General features: G+C 38.7%; 1 protein-coding gene across 31 annotated transcripts in view; it reads right to left on the reverse strand.

The window, feature by feature from the left end:
- DST (dystonin) overlaps window positions 1–24,152 on the reverse strand; it is a 470,874-nt gene that overhangs the window by 181,085 nt on the left and 265,637 nt on the right. For 30 of the 31 annotated variants that reach the window (XM_006110983.4, XM_025182427.2, XM_075923642.1 and 27 more), the window contains 9 exons: window positions 23,747–23,930; window positions 21,925–22,082; window positions 20,555–20,733; window positions 20,147–20,285; window positions 18,835–19,028; window positions 14,928–15,090; window positions 13,680–13,763; window positions 13,372–13,479; window positions 11,894–11,992 (listed from right to left, as the gene is read on the reverse strand). In XM_006110983.4, the coding sequence (XP_006111045.2) occupies window positions 11,894–11,992; window positions 13,372–13,479; window positions 13,680–13,763; window positions 14,928–15,090; window positions 18,835–19,028; window positions 20,147–20,285; window positions 20,555–20,733; window positions 21,925–22,082; window positions 23,747–23,930 (1,308 nt within the window). Of the gene's footprint in view, window positions 1–37; window positions 5,360–5,939; window positions 8,715–11,893; window positions 11,993–13,371; window positions 13,480–13,679; window positions 13,764–14,927; window positions 15,091–18,834; window positions 19,029–20,146; window positions 20,286–20,554; window positions 20,734–21,924; window positions 22,083–23,746; window positions 23,931–24,152 lie in introns of those variants that run through there. The other variant, XM_075923658.1, reaches the window with a different exon arrangement.

The following is a 24,152-nucleotide window of genomic DNA, read 5'->3' on the forward strand; positions in this document are numbered from 1 at the left end:
TATTGTCTCATAATGCCAGTATTACAACAAAAGCTACTATAGTTTGCTATCTTTATTTATTTAACCTAATTCAGTATGGTCACCTATAGGAAAATATATATTTTCTATATATGCCATATAACTAGAGACACTGATATATGTGATTCTTTCAAAACATTTGTACACATTTTAAAATGGCTATAGTACATACATATTCATATATACACACACAAATTATTTTATAGACACTACAGAAACAGATTAACCTTCCGGACACTATTAAGTAATTAAAATCTAAACAACGCTTATAATCAGAAAAGCTAAAGCATCTTTGATTTGCTGCCTTTACATTAGCCTGATATGCATGTAGCCAGCACTGAGTATTACATTTCCACAATGCACTGGGTTAGATTACTAAATTACTTTTAGAAGGAAATACATTAGATTTCAAACCAACATATACTGAAAAATAATCACGGAGGAGTTATCATTTTGTCTATAATAAATATATTATGAATTTGTAATTTGTCTAACAGAATATATTTTTAGCTAGAATTTTGTAGTACTTTAAAACTTTTCAGTACTTAAAAATATGTTTAAATGTTTTCACGTATCACATGGAAAAAGGAAACATTTTAAATGGTTAAAAAAACTAAGCATTTCATAACATTACATTTCAGTTCATACGTATTGCAGCTATGTGAAAAACAAATGGCACTGAACCAAGTTTTCTCTTCAATCAGTGCAAAATCAAACAGTGAAATTTAGACAGTGCCACTCCAGACTACAAATATATGAACTAATTCTACAAATGCTAAATATATGGGAGCTTTATACATGTGAGTAGTCTTATGTGAATAAGTGTTCCAAAGATTTGAGCCTAAATCTCTGTTGGATGCCTCTGTTTGAGCCTAAATCTCATTTTGATACCTTTGTAATAGAAAGTATTGGGGTATTAAGAGCAGTTTGAAAAGCCAAATTCAGTCAACATGGCTTCATAAAATATTGTAATATTATGTTCTAAATCAGAGATGAGGAACGTAAGGCCCAGGGCCTGGATGTGGTCCTTGGCTTGCCTGGATCCAGCCCCTGAGGCTCAGGGCGCTTTGCCATCCCAGCATCAGGGAGCCCACGCTGTCCCTCCAGCTTCCCTAATGCTCCCTTGCTGGGCTGGAGCATACAGCATACTAAGCTCCGGTGTGCAAGGGGAATGTGTCTCTTTCCCAGTCAGGGGTCATGTCAGTGAAAGGTGTTTTTTTTTTTTTTTTTTTTTTTTGCTTCTCACTTACTTGTGTGTGGCCACTCCCCCCCCAAAAAAGATTCTCCAGTCATGTCTAAATTATAGCAATCTCTTACTTTTAAATACAGTAAGGGTTAGATTGTAATCTTGTGTGTATGTGTGTGTAGTTATTAGGGTTGTCAATTAATCACAGTTAACTCACATGATTAACTGAAAAAAAATTAATTGCTATTAAAAAAGTAATCACAATTATATTTAGTTTTAATCGCATTGTTTAATCACATCAGAATCCCAACTGAAATGTATTAAATGTTTTAGGTGGTTTTCTATATTTTCAAATATATTGACTGCAATTATAACACACACTTTATATTAAAATTTTATTACAAATATCTGCATTATAAAAATAAAATAGTATTTTTCAGTTCACTTCATACAAGAACTATAGTGCAATCTCTTTTACCTTGAAAGTGCAATTTACTAATAGTGATTGTGTTTTGATGACATAATTGTACTCAAAACCAAAACAATGTAAAACTTTAGACACAAGTCTACTCAGTCCTACTTCTTGTTAAGCCGACCACTAAGACAAACAAGTTTTGTTTACTTACACAGGAAAAATGCTGCCTACTTCTTATTTACAGTGTGACCTGAAAGTGAAAATCGACATTTGCATGGCACTTTTGTAGGCAGAACTGCAAGGTAATTACATGCCATATATTTTAAACATTCATATGCCCCTTCATGCTTCAGCCACAATTCAAAACAACATGCTTCCATATTGATTATGCTCAATTAAAACAATAATGCATTAATTAGATGTGTAACTGAACTCAATGGAGGAGAATTGTGTGCCTCCTGCTTTTTTACCCACATTCTGCTATATATTTCATGTTACAGCAGTCCCAGATGATGACCTAGTACATGTTGTGCATTTTAAGAATATTTTCACCGCAGATTTGACAAAATGCAAAGAAGGTACCAATGTGAGATTTCTAAAGATAGATACAGCATTTGACCCAGTGTTTAAAAATTTGAAATGCATTCCAAAATCTGAGAAGGACAAAGCATGCTTTTCAGGTGCCTTAAAAGTGCAACACTCTAATGTGAAAACTACAGAACCCAAACCACCAAAACAAAACAAAAATCAATCTTCTGCTGGTGGCATCTGACTCAAAAGATAAAAATCAACATGCACTGCATAATTTTGTAATAGATATGTAGCCATGTTAGTCTGGTCTAGCTGAAACATAATTTTGGATCGTTATCAACCAGAACCCATCAGCAGCTTGGATATATGTTCTCTGGAATGGCTGTTGAAGCATGAAGGGGCATTTGAATTTTTAGCATATATGACATATAAAAAGTCTTGTGACATCAGCAATAACAGTGCGATTGTAATGGCTTTTCTTACTTTCAGATGATATATAAAAAAGAAGCGGACAGCATAATTTCCTACAAATGTAAACAAACTTGTTTGTCTGAGAAACTGGCTGAACAAGAAGTAGCACTAAGTAGACTTGTAGGCTCTAAGTTTTAAATTGTTTTTTTTTAATGCTGTTATTTTTATATAATTCCATATCTGTAAGTTCTACTTTCACAATAAAGAGACTGCACTACAGTACTTAGGTGAATTAAAAATCCCCCCTTTTTTTTACAGTGCAAATATTTTAATAAACATAAAGTGAGATCTGTACATTTTTATTCTGTGTTGTAACTGAAATCAATATATTTGAAAATGTAGGAAACATCCAAAAAGATTTAAATAAATGGTATTCTATTACTATTTAATAGCAAGATTAATCACAGGAAGATTAATCACATGATTAATCACAATTTTTAATCATGTGATCAATCATGATTCATTTTAATAACTTGATAGCCCTAATACATACACACATACATACATACACACACATAATTCCTCTAGCTGCAATGTAATTTCCTTTGATTATGTACAGATAATGATGTAAGAATCAGCCTCTAAGACAAAGCTCCTGTTTTGAAGTCAATGCGAGTTTTGCCTAAAGAAATCATATAAGCACTGCAGCACTTCACACCTATTATGAACTTTATCCCTTTATGGCAGCTAACTTCTATAATAGTTGTCAATGTCACATTAGACAACTATTAATAATTCCCCACAAGTGGCCTAATTATCAATGGAAGTCTTTTCACAGAATGGACTTTGGATTTGGCCCATAAGTGAGTATCAAAATCATTGTTCTATTGTGAAGTATAATAAAGACTAGAAATTCCAGTCTTAATTGGCTCAGCTGCTTCTAATAATCGTAACCCTGTGTGGCAATCAAAAATAGCTTTTTCCAAGGCTTCTTTGTATGTTAACTTCTTCTTTGTTTTGGGGCACTGAATGGCTTTGACATATGACTTGTCATCTTTCATTTTTGTAGCAGTGATAGCATCAATGATGCCATTCTTAATAGCATCTTCCATTGACAATCTGCAATGAGATTTTGGATCTATCAGTCCACCAGTCAGGTACTGATACTGCAGACAGCGAACCCCTGTGTCTTTGTTCAGGACATTTACATTCATTGCTTCAATGGCTGACATAATTTTGTTTGTTACAGGATGACTGATCCCAGTAAAGACTAGCTCACACTGTCGAATTTGCTTAGCACTTACTTCATCAATTAACTCCCTTTGCAGAGCTTCTGCAACACTGTATTTTTTCCCAGTAAATGGATCAATTATGCCTCCAGTGCTGGCTTGAGCTTCCAGACACCTTAAGACAGTTATTCTATCCACCAAGTTTTTGCGTGAAGCTTTTAGAACTGTAATTCTTTCATTGGTGTCAGAAAGCCAGTATCCTGCAATAGGGCTGTTTAAATCTTTACATGGTTGTGAACTGCTCAGCAAAATATCACCAAACTCATTAGCTGTGATGAGTCCTTCCTTATATTTATTGACTAATGTTCTGTCAATTGTACCCTCTGTTAATACTTCTTCAATATTAAACTGTATTCCAGTTTTAAGATCTGTCAGCAAAAGGAAAGAGTTTCCATAGGAATCAAAACATGTAGATTCCTTCCACTGAAATTCCCGTTCTAATAGTTCAAGGTATGTACTTTTATCAATTAAATACCTTTGATAAGCTTCATGTGAAGTCATTTCTGTTCCAGTTTTGATATCTACTACAGAAATTTTATGAACTTTTTCAGCTGATGGACTAGTAATTTTTCTTTCCCCAACGGGAAGCAGGACACATTTACTATCTACATCGAACACACACATTTTCAGCAACTCATAGTAGTACATAGCTTGCCTATTATTTGGATTAGGAAAACATTTTGCATTACTAGATGGTTCATGTAAAAATTTTAAAATAGTGTTATTTAGGAGGCCTAACTGTACTGCAACTTCTGGAGGAACACGAACACTTCTTACCGGGTCAATAACTCCCCCACTTGCAATCTGGGTTTCAAGAATATTTTTACCTTTTTGTCTTTCTAAGATTCTAGCTTCAATAGCTTGATACACTGATTTTATTGTACCAGAAGAGTAATATCCCAAAACTGCTTTCTCTGCCTCAAGTAATCTACCCTTGAATTCATTATCTGCAAGTCCTCTCATGATTGAGTCATCGACAGAATATTTCTGACCTGTTATGGGATCAATGATGAAACCTGTAGCAGCCTGGGCTTCTAAAAATGCTAATGCGAATCCTTTTTCAATTATTCTTTTCTTTGCTGCTAAAGCAAAAGAGATTCTTTCTTTGCTGGATTCAATGTACAGACCAGCTATAGCAGTAGGTTTAGTTAAAAAAATTTCAAGACTTTTCTGAACCTCATCAACTGACTTTTCCCCTGAATGGAGTTGTTCAACTGTTCTCTTGTCTAGAAGCTGAACTTCAACCAACTGCTTGGCAGTTACATCACGTCGGAGCCCTTGAAATTTAAGATCATCTTCCCCAGCAGAATATCCATAGTGAGCCATGTCAACATTCTTCACATTCTTGTCCTCTAAATAAGAGCTAATCTTTGGAAAATCTTCTCCCCTTAAACCTTCAGACATTTGGTATCCCTCAAATGTCCTGTCTTCATTACCAAGATTGTTTTCATTTTCTTGTTTTAATGTTGTAACTTCAACAAGCACATCATATTGCTTGCTCTTCACTATCTGTAAATAGGAATTTATGACAAAATGAGAAGTAAAGCTGGAGAATGTAATCTGTACTTTACACAATACAGTCTAAAGTCCACCACCAGAAGAAAGCAATGGAGAATGTGAAAAGCAGGAATCATGAATTAGATATTTTATTAGCATAAATAGCACAAAAATCTAGTTAACTATATTACAAATTACACACCCTAAATATTTATTTTAAAAGGGTAGCTTAATGGAAATGTGGCTGAAATACAAAGTAGAAATTCTATTCTATGCTTGTTATTACCTGCACTTATTGATATCACTCAATGTGCTTTTAACCATAAATAAGTATAATTTTTGTATGTGAATTTATATAATGCATGCTACCTTTAACAAATAAAGATATGCATTCAAATAAACCTATTAAAATGCTCAAAAGCATTTGCAATCTTTTTTTTTAAAATTCACAGATAAGCAGAAGAGGTACCCATATACCAGAATAAGAAAAGTATATGTAACAGAAAGCACAGAATAGCAATACCAAATTTTAAAGAATGGATTATAAAAACCAGCACCAGCAAGGTAAATGTCAACAAAGCTCGGAGTATACCTCCAAAGGGCGAGTGAGGTTTACTAGTCCCATTCCATGTTTTTCTTCTTCATGCCTACTGGTTTGCCAGGAAGTATGGAGGTTTTTATCTCTTAGTTTGTCAATTTCTGATATTCTTGTCAAGGGTTTTGTTTTATCAAAAGTTATCTGGAACTGGGTGCTTGTTTGAGAAACAAACTCTGTAAAAGACTGGTTGCTTGTATCATCTTCTGGGGATCTATTTGTTCTTGACAATTGGCGCTGCTCCTCTTTTGGTGCTATGTCATCAGTACTCAGGTATGGCTTCTTTTCCATTTTAAACCCCGGAACGTTTATTTCAATCTGTCTCTCCTGTTTCTGACTTAACAATGAAGTATTTTTTGCAGAAGAATGAAGCTGTTCTAAATCTCTAGGTGAGGTTTCTCCAAGGTAATTAAACTCACTTCCCTTCTTCTCAAAGTTTACTTTGAATATAGAATCTTTAATGTTATTATGTTGCTTAGTTCCATCCTGAAACATTAAGAACTGTTGTTCACGTTCCTTCACTGACACATCCATATTCTGTTTTAGGGTCTCCACTATGTGCTTCTGTGCCTCCAATTCCTCCTCAAGTTTCCGATATTTTTGAAAATAATCCATTTCAGCATGCTTTCCTTGTTGTTGTTGTTCACGACATTTCTGAAGTCTTTCTTGAAGATCTTCAATTTGCTTTTTGTACAATTTAATATTCTCGTCAGCCATATTTTTTTCTTGCTGAAGAGTGACGCATTCCAGTCTTATACCGGAAATGTCATTTTCTGTGATGCTATGGGTCTCCAGTAGTTTTTCAACTTTTTTTCTAAATTCCTCTGCAGAATGTTTAAACCTAATGGACTCTTCCTGAAACAGAGCCATCTTTTTGCGTGCCGTTTGCTCATCAAGGGTCTTTTGATGGAATTCATCCTGTAGCTTCCTCAGTTTACTAGTTAGCTCTTGTATATGAGCTTGCTGTAGCTGTATTTTCTGTTCACTCAACTTCTTTTCAACCATTAAAGCATTCAGCTGTGCATTTAAATTTTTAACTTCTATCTCAGTGCTCAGGTTGAAAGTGCTCTGATTATCACATTTCTGTTTATATTCGCTGGCTAATGCTTTTGTTTTTATTAGGTCATCTTCTAGACTTTTGACTTTACTTATGAATTCTTGCTCAATTATTATCTGCTTGTGCAATTGTTCATTTGTGGTACGTAGCTGCTCTTTAAAACCATCTGCTAGGGCTTTTAAGGCATCATTTTTTCTCTGGATACTTTGTTTTTCCAGAATTATCCTCTCTGATTCAGAATGAATTTGTTGCATCATTATTTTGGTTTCAGTATTTGATCTGGTAAGCTCCTCAACCCTTTGTTTTAATGATTCTGCCAAATGATTGCTTTTGGACAATTCATCTTTTAGCATTTGAACATTCTGCTGATTTTTGTTCTCTGCTCTTGTCTTTTGAAGCAGCTGTTCCTGGATATTCTTGTACTGTTCTTGCAGATTGTTTGCTTCTCCTTTGCATGACTGGGACCTTTGTTCAGCTATCAGTTTCTCTTTCTGGAGGGAGTTGATTTGTGAATGTAAATGCTGAACAGTGATTTCAGTTTGTGTGTGTGATCTATTCAATTCCTCTATTTCCCTTTTTAACTGTGCCTTTTCCTGCTGAAGCGATTTCAGCTCTTCTTGATAATTCATTTTAATTTTCTTAAGATCGATGGCTTCTTGCATTACCTCTTCAGCTTTACCTGTGGTCTTGTGGAGCTGCCTATCAAGTTCTTTCAACTGCTGCAAATATCCCTGCTCTGCCTGATCTTTTTGCTCCAGCTCAATTTTCAGACCTTTAAGTGCACTATTGGCATCATCTAATTTCTCTTTTAGTAAACGAGCCTTTTCTTCAGCTGATGCTTTTTGAAGCTCAAGATCATTCATTTCGTATTTTAGATCTTTAATGTTTTTTTCAGCCTTTTTGTTGGCTACAGTCAGCTCATCTACCCACTGTTTAAGCTCCTCTACTTTCTTCATTTCCTGTTTTTTCTGGAAACCTGTAATGTCAGAGTCAACCTGATAGTGCTTGTCTTGCACAGATTTGCAAGTTGACAGCACATTTTCTCTTATTGAGGAGTACCTACCTTCAACTATTTGCCTACTAGCTTCTGTTTTCCCTTTTTCTTGGACCTTTTTTCCTGTTAGAGTCCCTTGATATTCAAGATCCTGTTCCATTTGCTTTATTAGTTTCATAAGCTTTTCCTCACCTTCAGTTTTCTTCCTCAGTTCTGCCATTAAAACTTTTTTCTGCTGTTCCAAATCCTGAAGATTTGTATCCTTCTTTCTCAGGTGCTCTTCAAGTTTTCTTCTAGCAGCAGTGCTTTCCTCTATTTGAGTTCTAAAAGCTCTGAGATTTTCTTCAACTACACTTCTTTGAGCCTCTGTCTGCAAGGTGAGTTGCCTTACATATTCTAACTCCTGCTCTGCAGCTGCTTTCTCTTTTGTAATGCTCTCTAGCTCTTGCTGATATTGCTTTGATTCTTTCTCAGCCTTGGTTTTCTGAAAAGCTATCTCTTCCACATACTTCTGCTGTTTCTTCAGCTCATCTTCTGCAGCTTTCTTCACTTTGGGGAGCTCCTGTTCTACATGGTACTTTTGTTTCTTCAACTCCTCTAACATTTTCTCAAGCTCATTTATCTTTCCCATGAGTTTTTTATTCTCATCAATTGTTGTCTTTTGTTGCTCCATCAGATCTGAATATGCTGCTCGTGCTGATGCCTCCTTATTATTTATTATCTATAAAAATAAAAATGTCAATATATTTAAATCTGTTCTTTTTAAATAGAGCTTGTGAAATCTGTTTTATTATTTTTGAGACATAGTTGAAAATACTTACTAATGTGAATTCAGTATGTCAATAGAGCAGGATGAGCAGTTCCCACCACCATCACCTTCTCCTTATATAATAAGCTTCAGACAAGAAACCATTAGTCCAAGATGAAAAAAAATCTTCCATAAAGGAATCCGCAAAGGGAAGAAGTTCCAAAGAATTTCTTTTGTTACTCAGGAAATACTTAATGGTTAGCAAAGGCTGACAGCTGCTTGCATATGCTCTTGCTCAAAACAAATAGCTACAAGAAGTAATGAACAAAACACAGTATGCAAGGATGGCAGAAGTTAAGGAAATTTAGCATTTAAAGTTTGGTTCATTTGGAATTTCAAGTGCTTTAGGTTTACAACAAACATAATATACAACACAAAGAGTTTCCAAACATTAGCAGCTGGAGGTAGTAGTTTCCACACATTATTATATGAAGGTAGACACCCGGAGGGAAGCGAGCATTCATCTTGATCTGCTAACATGTTCAAAGTTCAACTGCTGTGTCTTCACTAGAATTGTATTATGTTAGCTAATGTGAGATAAGAACACCCCTTTCTTCCAAATGAAGGACTTCTCTGACTTCAGTTGCAATGAGACTAGTTACATGAAACTAATGAAAAGGCAGCTTCATTCCCTTTTTTCTTCCTCTACGTGGATGACTTTAAATAAACACTTTGTATATATCTACACTGGGAAAAAAAAACAAACCAAACCCGCAGCAGCAAGTTTCTGGGCCCAGGTAAACTCACTTGGGATCACAGGGCTCAGGCTATCAGGCTAACAACAACAGTGTGAAAGTTCAGGCTCTAGCTGGTGCCTGGGATGCAGACCTGCTGACAAAGGGACGGGAGGAGGGGAAGTGGCAGATAGCTGCTCCAGGTAAATATATAATTGCAATATAGAAACACATTTTTTAAAGAAAGTGAAGAGTTAATAATTTCTCCTTAATTCTTTAACCCATTGATTTATACTGTGTATATTCTGAACAAATAGTATAAAAACTCCATTCTTGTTAATGAGACTTCATGCTCACTGTGGAAAAAAAAGTTAATTTGCCTCAAAGAATCAATGAAGAAAAAATGGCAAAAGAAAAAAAGAAATGTTAACATTTAGAAGGCAACAATACAAACAAAGTAATTAGTGAAGGGGTTATCATACAGGTTGAACCTTTCTAGTCAGGCACCCTCTGGTCTGGCAATATCCATGCTCTGACATGATTTTAGTTAGCAACATGTCCACTTATCATGGATGTAGCCAAGTTTCCCATGGTTCCATAAAGTTTGTTTACTGCCACCAGTCCTGTCTCTCAGTGCTCTGTGCTGGCATTTAGCTCTAATTTACCCCCTATGTCTTCTAAGAACCCAGTAAGCAGTGGAAGTGTTGGTAATGCTGATAGACAATATTAACCTCCCATGGTTCAGCAAATTCTCTCGTTTGGCACCAATCAAGACCTAAGAGTGCCAGTCTCAGAGGGGTACCCATGTTAGACTGTAACTTTAAAAACAATGAGTAGTCCTGTGGCACCTTAGAGACTAACAAAAATATACATAGTATCACATGAGCTTTCATGAGCAAAACCTACTTCTTTAGATGAGTCTGAGAGACTAGAGAGGTTCAACCTGCACTCCCCTATTTAAAAAAGCAATTCCTTATGCACTATAAGCAAGCTAGTGTGCCCATTGCAGGTGAAATTCAACTCCATGCAGAAGGATAACTGAAGACCTAAGCACCACTTAGAACCCATTTAAGCACATTAACTAGGGCTTAAACAGGACATTGATAGTACATGGCACTTAGAATGGCTCTCTTCATAGGAACTAATGTCTTCTTGTGTTTGTAAATACAGCATGTATCTAATCCTAAAATATACTGCATATAAATACAGTTTACATTCCAAATTCCAATGTGCTTGTGTGGTAAAAATAAAACTGCCAATTAAACTTTCAAAAGTTAAAGAACCAAGTATTGTCTATGTAAGAATATAAATTATGAATTATGAATTTATAAAGGTGGACACCTTTTAATGTAAATTTTGGTTACTAGTGTTGCAGAGCTTTACTTTAACATCTTCCTTATTTTTCAGAAATAAAAGAGGTTTGAAAAATATGTTTTACTCAAAGGGACCAAACACTGCCAGCTAATTTGTTCTGGGTCCTGATTAAAATTGTCCTGATGCATTACAATTTCTCTTGTGCTGTAGATGCGTTTCAGCTCTGCAGAACTAAGGGAAACACAGTGGGTCCCTATAAAGCAGGGGTGAGCAAAAGGGCCTCCGCAGGCTGAATCTGGCCCGCAGGCCAATTAGGACCTGGGGGTGGGGGAATGTGCAAAGCTTCTTCCCGCCCTGTGAGCAACATGCAGCGCTTCAAAGTGTCGGGCACAGCTCACAGGTCTGGAGGAGACATCATGCGCTTCTCCACTGCCAAGTCCTGATTGGCCTGGAGGCCGGGGAGCTGTGTTACATTTCCTTTCCCCTCCCCCCAGCACTGTGAGGAGTGCACGGCACTTTGCACAGCTCCCCCACCCCCAGGTCAATCAGGACATGGGAGTGGGGGAGTGTGTGACATCTTCTTTCGCCCTACGAGCGGCACTCTGAAGTGCCCCGTGCTCGTCACAGGACAGAGGTAGGCTCCCCCTGCCTCCAGGCCAATCATGGTCTGAGGGCGGGGGAGTGTGTGAAGCCTCTTCCCATCCTCCCAGGGGCATGGGTGCCTAGTGGGAAGAGCGGCAAAGGGGTTCTCCCACACCCCCAACCAATTATGGTCAGGAGGTGGGAAAGGCCAGAAGCATTCTGGCCCTGCCCCTTCCGGGGCGGCCCGGGGCCACTTCAAAAAATTTTTGAAGTGGCTCCTGCCAAAAATTATTGCCCACCCCTATTGTAAAGTGACTCTTCAATTTGGGGATAGGTGGAACGTGAAGACTTCACAAATATATGTCACAGTGCTTGTACAAATGATGGGAGCACAATCCAATATCCTTCTAGTCCCATATATGTGTACTGTATAAGGAAGTATTTCGAGGTAAAATTATGGTCCAAATTCAATAGCTGTTTTATTGCCCACAAAAAAATGACTTCTCTTTTCCTGTGACCTACCTCTTCTTCTTCTAGTCTTTTCAAAGAATCACCAGCAAATTTAATATACTGGGTCATCAGAGTCACCAAGGCAGTATAGCGTGTTCGTAAATCCATGAACTGCACAGAAACAAAGAAGAAAAAGGAAGAGGAAAATGGTAGCAATCAATGTAGCAAACAATGTCCAAGGACTATTCCTAAACTTAAAACTGATCTTTAGGGAAGTTATATACAGCACAGAGCTCATACGACAAATCCTGACTTTGGTTGAAGGAACAATATTGTCACAAAGAACCACACAAACAGGCTGTCCAAAAGATCAACTGATTCCAAGCATGGCCAGTCTGGTATGTAAGAGGTTCAATACAAGTGGATGGCATCTGCTAGGTGTGTAACTGGTGTCAACTCTGTGAGACAAAAGAACGTAGGGAGAAAAAACTCAAGGAAATAATCTTACTAACAACGCCAAGCTGGTATTAGAGTTATTGTAGCACAAGAATGGAATTTTCAGAAGTACCAAATGGTATTTGGGATGGGATTTGTGCTCCTATGTTACTCCTGTGCTTTGGAAAATTCTACCCCTAGAGCTGTAGTATTGCTAATAGTGCTCCAGCAGGATGGAGAGGACCTAAGCTCTGTTTCTTATGTTAGAGGGCTTTCAAAATCTTATCCCCTTCATTGCTGGAGTCATTAAGTATCTTCATCCTTATAAGCCTAGATCTTTGTTTTTGGCTGCCAGCTCCTCTTTCAGAATTGTCAGCTAAAGAGAGTCACTTCAGAGCCAAAACTGTTCCATTCACTCTTGTACTCCATCAGTCATCTGGAGACAAAACTGCACCAGTGCACGTACAAATGTAGAGACCCACTCCTTCTGAATCTGCAACAACAGAGCCTTGTCACACCACAGTTATGGTGAAAGCTCCCCCATGTGGCAGCCTCAGCCATGATCGGTCTCATCATGTTAATAAACACTTTTATTTTTCTCTGTTTTCTATGTTTTACATCCATGATTTTCATGGGTATTTTTTTAACTATCAATGCCAACGTCCAGATACATAGCCTAGATCAGTGTTTCTTAAACTTTTTAAGACCAAGAAACACCAAACAGTATTTTTTTTGTTGAGAAAGAAAAAAAAAAGGTTTGGGGGGGGGGGGGCAGGAGTTATTGAGAAAAACAAGTAAAAAAGTCAGGGGAAAGTTATTGAGAAAAAAAGTCACCTGCCCCTTTAAGGGCAGCCATTTTGAATTCTGTTCTCTGCGGCACACCTCCAACTGTCTTGCTGCACACCAGTGTGCCACGGAACACAGTTTAAGAAACACTGGCCTAGATACTGTGAAATGTATATCAGTTTATTTACTTTTGTTTTTATGAATTCACATAAGCTCTTGTGAGGGGTTCCTAAATTTATGTATTGATAAATACTAGTCTTGCATTTTCTCCGCTCTACGACAGGCTACTAACTGAAAGCACATTTCCCTGTCAAGGACCATCTAGTTACCTCTTGTATAATGAAGTCAGATGAGCTTTGCATTCTCCGGCGTTTCACTGGAGATTTTTGTTGTGAGTCAACCATAGCCCTGTACGTCATTGTTTGTAGTTCATAATCCTGTAAAAACAATGCACTCATAAAAGCTATCAGCATTCTCTATCAAAGTGATACTGAATAAAGTATTTAAAATACAATTTAGCAGCAGAGCACCACCACTTACATGTTGTTGTATGTTGCATCAACAGTAAGATACCAGCATACATGTAAAGAACACATTATCAAATTAAACTGCATTATATGTGTATACTTTTTGTTACCTTTACTGAAGCTGAATATTGCTCTGAATATTTCTGGCATTCATCTATCTTATTTTGTTTCATTTCAATTTCAGAAACCAGCATCTGTAAAATATATGTATAGGTCATCAGTATAGCAATGGGGGGCAGGGATAGCTCAGTGGTTTGAGCATTAGCCTGCTAAACCCAGGATTACGAGTTCAATCCTTGTGGAGGACATTTAGGAATTGGGGGCAAAAATTCATCAGGGGTGATACCTGGTCCTGCTGTATAAGCAGTGGACTGGACTCAATGACCTTTCAAGGTCCCTTCCAGTTCTAGGAGACAGGCAATCTCCATTAATTATTATTTATTTAATAACTCTTTTTTCTCCCTTTATTAGGATTGATAAGTATTATTATGATAATAATTTCTAAGTTGCCCAAGCATCATAGTAGTTATACAACTGCTCGTATTTTCAGTATCTCTAATCCTGGGTCCTGATCTGAATCCCAGAAAGTCAATAGAAAGACTCCTATTGAGTTCCATGTGAGTTAAAACTATCTCATGGTCAGTATAGCCTTCCTGTATGATTTTGGATAAGTCATTTGTTCTCACTCTGCTTCAGTCCTCCATCTGTAGATGAGATTAATAACATTGCCCTACCTCAAAGAGGTGTTGTGAGGATAAAAAACTGGTGTGCTCAGTTACTAGTTATAGGGTTCACAGAGGCATCTGAGATCACTAAAAGGAGATTGACATCATGGCTTTAAACTGATCTTTTGTTTTGTTTTGTTGTTAGTAGGGCCCCATTCATTTTTTATTTTCCATACTTCTGGGGAATTTAATTTTAACCATTCTACCCATATGGAGGGGTGGGAAAGAAGGGTCCTGCCCTGGGACAAATAGAGGCCCTAGAGAGGATAGGGGTTTGCATACAGAGAGCCTGCTCCACACTCGCCCTGTAGCCAGCAATTCCTGACCACAGGTGTTGTGATGGTGGCACTTGGGACTGTGCACCACACAGGCTTCCATCATGAGGAAAAAAGGGTGGCCAAATAAAACTTGCACAAGTGGCGCTGTGACCCAGTACAATATGCAACAACTGGAGCCACGAGCTGTGTCCAGACCTCAGGGACATCAACTGCTGCTATAAGATTTTTTCATTTCATTTTGACGTATACTTTGTTTTGTTTTATTCTGTTATATTTTGTCTTGTCAACAATCAGGGGACTCCATTTACTAGTTTCAATCCTTTTCCCCACAATGGGATTGTCTTTTTTTTTTTACCTTTTGTTGGTTTAGTTGTTTAGCCAAAGCTTTGCTGTTTGCTGGTTGGTTTTCTTGAATCTTTCGCTGAGTATCTTCCACTTGCTGAATCCAAGCATCCAATGTATGGTAAGTATCTTTGTAATATTTTAGAGATTTACTGATACTCTCTAAGTCACGCAACCTAGTTTAATTTGAGAAAAAAAGATGTGATTGGGGAGAAGGTAAAAAATATTTAAGTCAACATAGCCTTAACGGTATCGAGTGTCCTAGCTACATCTATCATCATATTAGGAAATTAAATAATTTTTACTAAAATACATTAATGGCAGTTTCTACCACATTGATCCTAGTTTAATGATGTTCCATAAAGATTACGGAAGTTTTTCACACTAAAGTACACTTGGAAAAGGGAAGGAACATTTATACTAGAAACTATTTGACTATGGGTCAAACCTTCAGTGGGCTTTTGTGTTCAGGGAAGGTCCAGTCACAGCAGAAGCATTGCACATTTCCTAAATTAATGAGCCCAGAAGCAGAAAGGCTCTGCACAAGACACAATATCCCTCCCCAGCAATTTTCATAGCCATGCAGAAGAATGAGAAGTATTTAAGGTGTGATCAGCAGATTTGTGTGTGAGTTTGAGCCAAGGGGGCCAAAACCCACACTGAAGGAGAGCAACAGACCACATCCTCTATTTCTCCTAGCCAAATAGAAATTGGCACCAAGGCAAAAGCTTTAGCTCTTCAAAAATGCTAATGTCCATTATTCTTTTTAAGTAAATTCCTCTTTAAGCCATATGCTTTCGGAAACTATTGAAAACCCATTCAATTTTGTGGGCCATTTATATCATTCAGGTACAGAGATTGAAGTGGAAAGTCACTAAAACTCTTCTACTCTGCAGTTAAATGGAGCAGAGGGGCAGACAAGGGTAAGCAGTGTTATATCCTGCAAATGGATTTTGGAGTGCTCTGAATATTTGAGACTGATCTGTGGTAGTCCTAACAATGTACCTAAAACCATATAAATATACCAATCAAAAAGACAGCCAAGATGTGGCTAGATGGGTCAGAGGAATCTGCCTGTCCGTAACTCTTCCTTTAATAGCTCTGATATTCTGCTTTGTAATACGTACTTAGAATCTGTCTTATTTTCAGTAATGCTAAGGACATGATGTGTGCATGCACATGTATGTGTGTGAAGCATAGTGAAAGTGACTAAAATTATATACTGCATTTGAGGAATTATGTTTTGGCTATACATATAAACAAATAAGGTAAACAAAATAACAATAAATGGTTAAAATGGAAGAGAGAGGTTTAATTGGAGCCAATATTTATAAATGTACGTGTACACTGAGCATCACTGTCAAACAGTTAGAAAGTAGGAAAGTGAACATTTCCAGAAAACAGTCTGTTTACTGCCACAAACTGAAACAACCACAAGCTGTCATATTTACACTAGAAGTCACTGTGTACTAACAATAATCTGCCAGCATTTTCCACGCAGATGTCATGTGGTAAGAGTGTTAGATACATGTCTGCCCTCCGAGCGGAGAGAGATAGTTTAGCTTTTCAGAAAGTTGCTGTTTAGTCGTTTAAAACATATCACTTTGTTTACACATGAAACAAAGGTGAAAAAATTTAAGAGTGAAGTTTAAAGATACATACAGCTTAATTTTAGCCATCAAAAACTCCACACTATAATAGTCTTGTTCCTTATACTGAAAAATAGCAGGAAAGGTTTCCCACAGTTTCTGTGAAAACCAGCAACAGGGCTAATAATCATACTGGCATTCAAACTGTCTTCTTTGACAAAACTGGATTTTTCATCAGATCATAGCAATCACTTCTTTAGTTTCTGGCAATTAGAGGTACAAACAATAAAATCAGTTAACTCAAGGCAGAGAGAATTAAAGACTGAAAACAAAACAATATGGCTATGTCTAAACTACATTCCTCTTTGGAAAGAGGGATGTAAATCAGGGTATGTTTAGACTACATGCCTCTGTCGCCAGAGGCATGTAGATTAGGCTACCAGACATAGGAAAACGAAGCGGCGATTTAAATAATCGCCACTTCATTTAAATTTACATGGCTGCCTCCTGGGATGAGGTATACCTGGGTGGTCGACAAATGTCTTTGATGTCGACACCCGCACGTCCAGACTATCGCGCTGAGCCGACAAATAGCTGATCAGCTGTTTGTCGGCTCAGCGCGGCAGCCATGTAAATTTAAATGAAGCGGCGATTATTTAAATCGCCGCTTCGTTTTCCTATGTCTGGTAGCCTAATCTACATGCCTCTGGCGACAGAGGCATGTAGTCTAAACGTACCCTTAGACAGATCAAAATTACAAATGAAGCCAGGATTTGAATTTCCTGCACTTCATTTACATAATGGCGGCCACGCGTTCTTCCAAAAATGGGTATTTCAAAAGTGAAACCACCATCTAGACGCAGCTCTTTTGAAAGAAAAACCCTTTTTCAAAAGATCCTGTAAACCTCCTAACTGTCAGGGTGGTTGAACACTGGAATAAATTGCCTAGGCAGGCTCTGGAATCTCTATCACTGGAGATATTTAAGAGCAAACTGGATAGACATAATAGAATCATAGAATACTAGGACTGGAAGAGACCTCGAGAGGTCATCGAGTCCAGTCCCCTGTCCTCATGGCAGGACCAAATACTGTCTAGACCATCCCTGATAGACATTCATCTAACCTACTCTTAAATATCACCAGAGATGGAGATTCCACAACCTCCCTGGGCAATTTATTCCAGTGTTTGACTACCCTGACAGTTAGGAACTTTTTCCTAATGTCCAACGTAACCTCCCATGTTGCAGTTTAAGCCCATTGCTTCTTGTTCTAGCCTCAGAGGCCAAGATGAGTAAGTTTTCTCCCTTCTCCTTATGACACCCTTTTAGATACCTGAGAACTGCTATCATGTTCCCCCTCAATCATACATCTATCAGGTATGATCTAGATGGTGCTTGGTCCTTCTGTGAGGGCAGGGGACTGGACTCGATCTCTCAAGGTCTCTTCCAGTACTAGTATTCTGTGAGTCTATGGTCCCTATTCAGCAGGCATTTTTGCTGGGGAAAAGGGGCAGTATATCTGTGCTTTATCTGGCTAGCTATTAAGTGTTATAATAAAGTCCATATAGCATGTTAAACTGAAGACATTACATACACTTCAAGCTGTAGCTGTTTTTAGCACTGTGTGGGGAAAAATTGCAGGGGATCATGTGAACAATGGCAGCAGAACATAAAAGATAATAATTCACCACATTAGAAAGTTTCTTGAATAGTTAAGAAATGCATTTCAACAACTCTTAATGTTCATTTCTTATCGCTTAAGCAGAAGATAAATTAGAAACAATACCAATAGCCTAAACCAGTGGTTTTCAAACTATGGTTCACGATCCAGTACTGGGTTGTGGAATGTCAGGTATGGGGTCTTGTTGCTGCAGGGTGCTAAGGCAGTCTACCTCTCTGTTCTGGCACCACAGGCTGTGCTATGCCGCAGAAGCGGCTGGCAACAGGATCATCTCCTAGGGGGACAGGGTTCAGGGCACTGCATCTACCCCATGGTTTGGCTCTGCACTCCCATTGGCTGGGAACTTGCTGCTGGCTGCTTCTGAGTTGCAGCATGGTCTATGGTGCCAGGAGAGGCAGGAAGCTGCCTTAACACCCTTGCTGCACCGCTGACCAGGAGCCGACCAAGGTAAGCCCCTTCTGCCCCCAACCTTGACCCCCCCAAAGCCAGAGCCACCTCCTATACTCCAAAGCTCCCCTCCTCAGCCCCACCCCGGAGCCCACACACTAGTTTGAATCATAGGTATCAAAAATTTTCTTCAACTGGATCATGAGGAAAAACCACAGGCCTAAAAGATGCTTTGAATACACTACAACATGAAGCGGTACAAACCGGTTTTCAATCTGAGAATGAACATTTTGCCATCTTTCAAACAGCTGATCAGCTTTCTCTTTATGCCAGTCAAAGTCAAGATCACGTTCCTTATGAGTTTTAAACATTTGATCACTGATCGCCTTGGATTTCTGCAGTTCGTCTTCTAAGGCATGGAATACCTCTCTTTTCTCATCCACTTCAGATCTCCATTGCTAATATGCAATAAATGATAAGTAAAAGAGTTGTAGCACTATCTGTGGAAATCAACCAATTATACATCCATTTTTTCCTGATTGTTCAGACATCTTCAATATCAAAATGCTTATGAAACTGCTGTGAACTGAAAATCCTGGGTATTGCACTCCCAGTGCTCATCCAAATCAAGCACATGGGTTGCAAAATAACCTCAGGCTACGTCTACACTGGCATCCCTTTCCGGAAAAGGGATGCTAATGACACGAGTCGGAATTGCAAATCCGCGGGGGATTTAAATATCCCCCGCGGCATTTGCATTTACATGGCTGCCGCTTTTTTCCGGCTTGGGGATAAGCCGGAGAAAAGCGCCAGTCTAGATGCGATTCGCCGGAAAATAAGCCCTTTTCCGGAGGATTTCTTACTTCTACTTTCAAGCCCTTTCAAGTAGGAATAAGAAATCCTCCGGAAAAGGGCTTATTTTCCGGAGAATTGCATCTAGACTGGCGCTTTTCTCCGGCTTATCCCCAAGCCGGAAAAAAGCGGCAGCCATGTAAATGCAAATGCCGCGGGGGATATTTAAATCCCCCACGGATTTGCAATTCCGACTCTTCTCATTAGCATCCCTTTTCCGGAAAGGGATGCCAATGTAGATGTAGCCTCAGTATTAAAAGAAAGAGACAAAGTTTTAAGGGTAGCTAGTCTTAATGTTGCCTGGTATCTTCCAATAAAACAAAAATAATTAATTCCCTTGTTGCTGCAGCCACACATCATTGGAGCCTCAGATCAAGATAATTTCACACAGGTACAGAGGAAAATACTGCAGAGTGAGGTGTATTGGCATTCTTATTTTGCACGTGCACAGCTCATACTAGCACTGCCAGAGTTTTTATGTGCATGCAAAATGCAAACTACTGAAGAATTATCTTAACCTAATCAAAATATTTTTATCCTGCTTGTCAAGAGGATACAGATTTGTCTAAACAGCAATCTTGAAACTTATAGTCTACTTAAAAGCAGACAAGTCTTTTACTAGTCCACAAATGTAGTCTAACCAAATGGCTATTGTAAAAAGACCATTATTTTATTATACTTTATTTTATGATTTACTTATAAATATTAATTAGCAAACTCATACCTTTAATGTACCCATAAGGTTCTCAATATTATTCTTGTCAGCAGTTACTGCTTCTTCTTCACACAGTTTGGTCTCATAAAGTTTTACTAGTGCTTCTGCTCCTTGAGTATTTTTCAGCACCAAATTTACAGTTTTTAACCTGGAACAGTAACCTCTTGTTAGCTAATCATGTACTGACGATATTCAAGCTGCTTATATTTTTCAGTCTTGCCATATATGTAATAACTAGTACTCCTTTTTTTTTACATTTTTTTTTTTACATTTATGACTTCAATAACTCTCTCATCCTTGATCAATTTTATTTGTATTTATAACTTTACTAAGTTTTTTTTTCTATTTACTTTCATGTGGGTCAAAATAGGTACATGTTGAAATGCAGCAAGTGAGATGCTATGGTTAATTACGTACTTTTCTATGTAAATGGAAGACATGGAGTAAACCTGATTCATGTTCTGAATGACAACATTGAGCTCAGAACGCAGAGTTGGGACGGAAGGTGAACCGGCAGCTTGACTGAAAAACTCTTCGCATTTCTCTGTAATTATTTCCAAATCATCTTTGAGTCGATCCATCTCTTTCTTTAGCTTCTATAAAATGGAAGGTAATTTTTTTTTCTTATTCCACATCAGCCTGACAGTGTTCATTATTCTAGATGGGGTAAGGGCGAGGGGGAGATATGGCAGAGGGCTAGATCTGGCCCCAGCACAATCTCTCAGCTCCCATTGGCTGGAATCAGAAGTTGCCAATGGGAGCTGAGAGATGATACTCAGGGATGGGGGTTGTGCATAAAGCCTCTCCCCAGCACATGGCACCAGGGGCAGTCCGTGAATGTAGGCAACCCTGGCAGTTGCCTAGGGCGCCATATTAAACGCGGCGCCCAATGATGATGTCACGTCATTGAGGGCTATAGAGGAAGGGGCACCGATCACGCATTCTGCTTAGGGCACCAGTTGCCAGCAGCTCTCCTCAAGCCGCTCCTGCATGGCACAGAAATGTACAAGGAGGGAGCAGCCTGACGTTTTGAGTAGCATGGGGCTTTAGCAGGCAGGGAGCTTGTCTCAGGGTCCCATTGGGCTGCCAGTGGGAAGCCACCTAGGTAAGCACCTCCTGGCCACCTAGGTAAGCACCTCCAACTCCAGATCACCACCCAAATCCTCTAAACTCACCCAATCCCCCCATCACAGGCCACAACTCACTTCCAGATCCTGCATCCCCTCCTACACCTCTCCTCAAGGCCAGAATTCTCTCCTGCACTCATATCCCTCCTAGATTCTGCACGCCAATGCCCTGCCCCCCGGTCACAACCCCCTTCTTTTCATCCAAACCCCTCTCAGATCCCACAACCTCTCCTTCACCACAATCCCCTACCATGAGATCCCTTCTGCACCCAACCTCTGCTCCAGTGCCCCACACACCTTCCATAGAAAAGTGTGGTACTTGACCACTCATGAAAATCTTGGATTGGCTCCTCTGTCAAAAATTATTGCCCACCCCGGAACTTAGACATTAATTAGAGGAAAGGTCTGTTTTATTATAATTTTTTGATTCGTGTGCTCCTTGTAGAAAAAGTGAGGAATGTATCTGCATTATAGAAAGGCTGAAGACTGGTTATTGATTAATTCCTTTACCTCTATTAATATATCAGAGTAATTAGTCACTTTGGCCTTTCTAAAAAAACCATAACATGTAAGGATATGGGTCCATTTGTTTCAAGAGAAAACTATTCCTTCTAGAAAACTGCCAGTTCCTAGGTTAATCATTCTTTTCTAAAGACTCACCTCCTGCTCTGAGATCCTAAATACACTTTCATGTAGGTCATCCCTCTCCAGTGGAGTCCGAATCTGTTGGATCAAACGGTCCTCACAGTTCTCCAAGCGAAGTCTGATGTTTTTTACTTCTGAGATGTACAAATTGTAAATGGATTCCTCCTGCTCCTCTATTGAAGTAAACAAGGGCATTGTTTAGCAAATAAATCTAAATAACTTCCATACCATAGTTCTCCTCCTACTAACAACAAGTTTTGTAATACCTCAAAATATTACTGTTCTTTCACTGTTTCAACTCCCAGGAATTGATTTTAATGGGAACTGGATCAAACCCTTAGTCTTTTACTACCAGATCATCTTTTTTGAACTTCCAAGATTAATGTCTATCCAGTCCATGGATTCCAAGGCCAAAAGGGACCACTGTGATCACCTAGCTTGACCTCCTGTATTACACAATCCACAGAACTTCCCCTAATTCCTAGAACATAACTTTTAGAAAAACACCCTTGATTTAAAAATTGTCAATGATGAAGAATCCTTCACAAACCTTTTCAAATTATTCCAATAGTTAATTACACTCATTGTTAAACATCTGTACCTTATTTCCAGTCTGAGTTTTTCTACCTTCAACTTCTAGCCTTGTAATTTTCTCTACTAAACTGAAGAGCCAACTGTTAAATATGTATTCCCATGTAAATACTAATGGATTTTAAGTAAGTCACCCCTTAGCCTTCTGTTTGTTAAAATAAATGGCAGATTTTTTGCTCTGTGGCAGATTTTTTAATCATTCTTGTTGCTCTTCTCTGAACCTTGTCCCCAGTTTATCAACATGAATTGTGGGCACCAGAACTGAGCACAGTATTTCAGCAGTGGTCACACCAGAGCCAAATACAGAGGTAAAATAACCTCTCTCTGTCTACTCAACATTCCAACTCCTGCACCCTACCTCCCACCCAGACCCCCCACTCCCAACGAACTCCTGCACCCTACCTCCCACCAGACCCCCCATCCCCAACCAACTCCTGCACCCTAACTCACATCCAAACCCTGCACCCCAAACACACTTCCTCTCACACACTGAACTCATTTTGGGGCCCACTCCAGAACCACTGCTTTAGTGTGAGAAGGAAATGTGGGGAATGTCTTTTTTCTTCTTAGTTAGCGGCCACATCAGTGAGGTAGTGGAATTTTTTTTCCTTCTAACTTTTGTGTGGACCTCAGTTAATTTTTTTGTGGGTCAGTGGCCCCTGACCAAAAAGACGTTCCCCACCCCTGGTCTAGAGGTAAATTATTCTTTTAGGAAATTTTTTTTATACCTCTGAGTAGTACTAACAAATCAACCTCATCTCTGGTGGAAATTAAAGTGCAACTTGTTTAAATGGGATAGAATCATAGAATCATAGAATACTAGGACTGGAAGGGACCTCGAGAGGTCATCGAGTCCAGCCCCCCGCCCTCAAGGCAGGACCAAGCTCCACCTACACCATCCCTGACAGATGTCTATCTAACCTGTTCTTAAATATCTCCAGAGAGGGAGATTCCACCACCTCCCTTGGCAATTTATTCCAATATTTGATATTTAGTTGTTATTGGTTCTGCTTTGGGTAGGGGGCTGGACTTGATGATCTCCTGAGGTCTCTTTTAGCCCTATGATTCTATGATTCTAAATGATAGCTCTTTATTCATTTATGATAGTTTGCTCTCTTAGCAAAGTTAACATAATAAAGCATGCAGTGGACTAAAGCTTACCCTTAGGAAGAAAAAGATTCATCATGCATCAAAAAGCACTTTTTTTAAGGAGACTCTTACACATTTTCCAGTGAGTTGCTCTTACCTCTTTCTGCAGATTTAAGAAGCTCCTGATAGTACTGCTTGCAGACATTAACCTCCCTATCCAGTTGTGCTATATCTGAGCTTGTAAAGATTTTGGAGACCTGGCTATCTTCCAGAAAGTCATCAAAACGGGATTGTAAATTGCTTAGAACATGTTGGTGTTCCCCTGGCAACATTGTCTTTATCTAAAATAAAGTATGGAGGTGTATAAATGCCAGGCATTGTGGCAATGCGTACAAAGGTGATACACTTCTCTAATCACACATATTTAATTCAACATAGTTTGGGCCATTAAAGCACTTGCACACCTAAGGTTGTGTAAAGTCATGGTATCCTGAAGGGAGCTTCAGGAGGGAATGTGCGTTACCAAGTAGGAGAGAATTGTACATCCACTGAGATAAACAATT

This window comes from Pelodiscus sinensis, chromosome 3, assembly GCF_049634645.1.
Source record: "Pelodiscus sinensis isolate JC-2024 chromosome 3, ASM4963464v1, whole genome shotgun sequence".
NCBI classification, from domain to species: Eukaryota; Metazoa; Chordata; order Testudines; family Trionychidae; genus Pelodiscus; species Pelodiscus sinensis.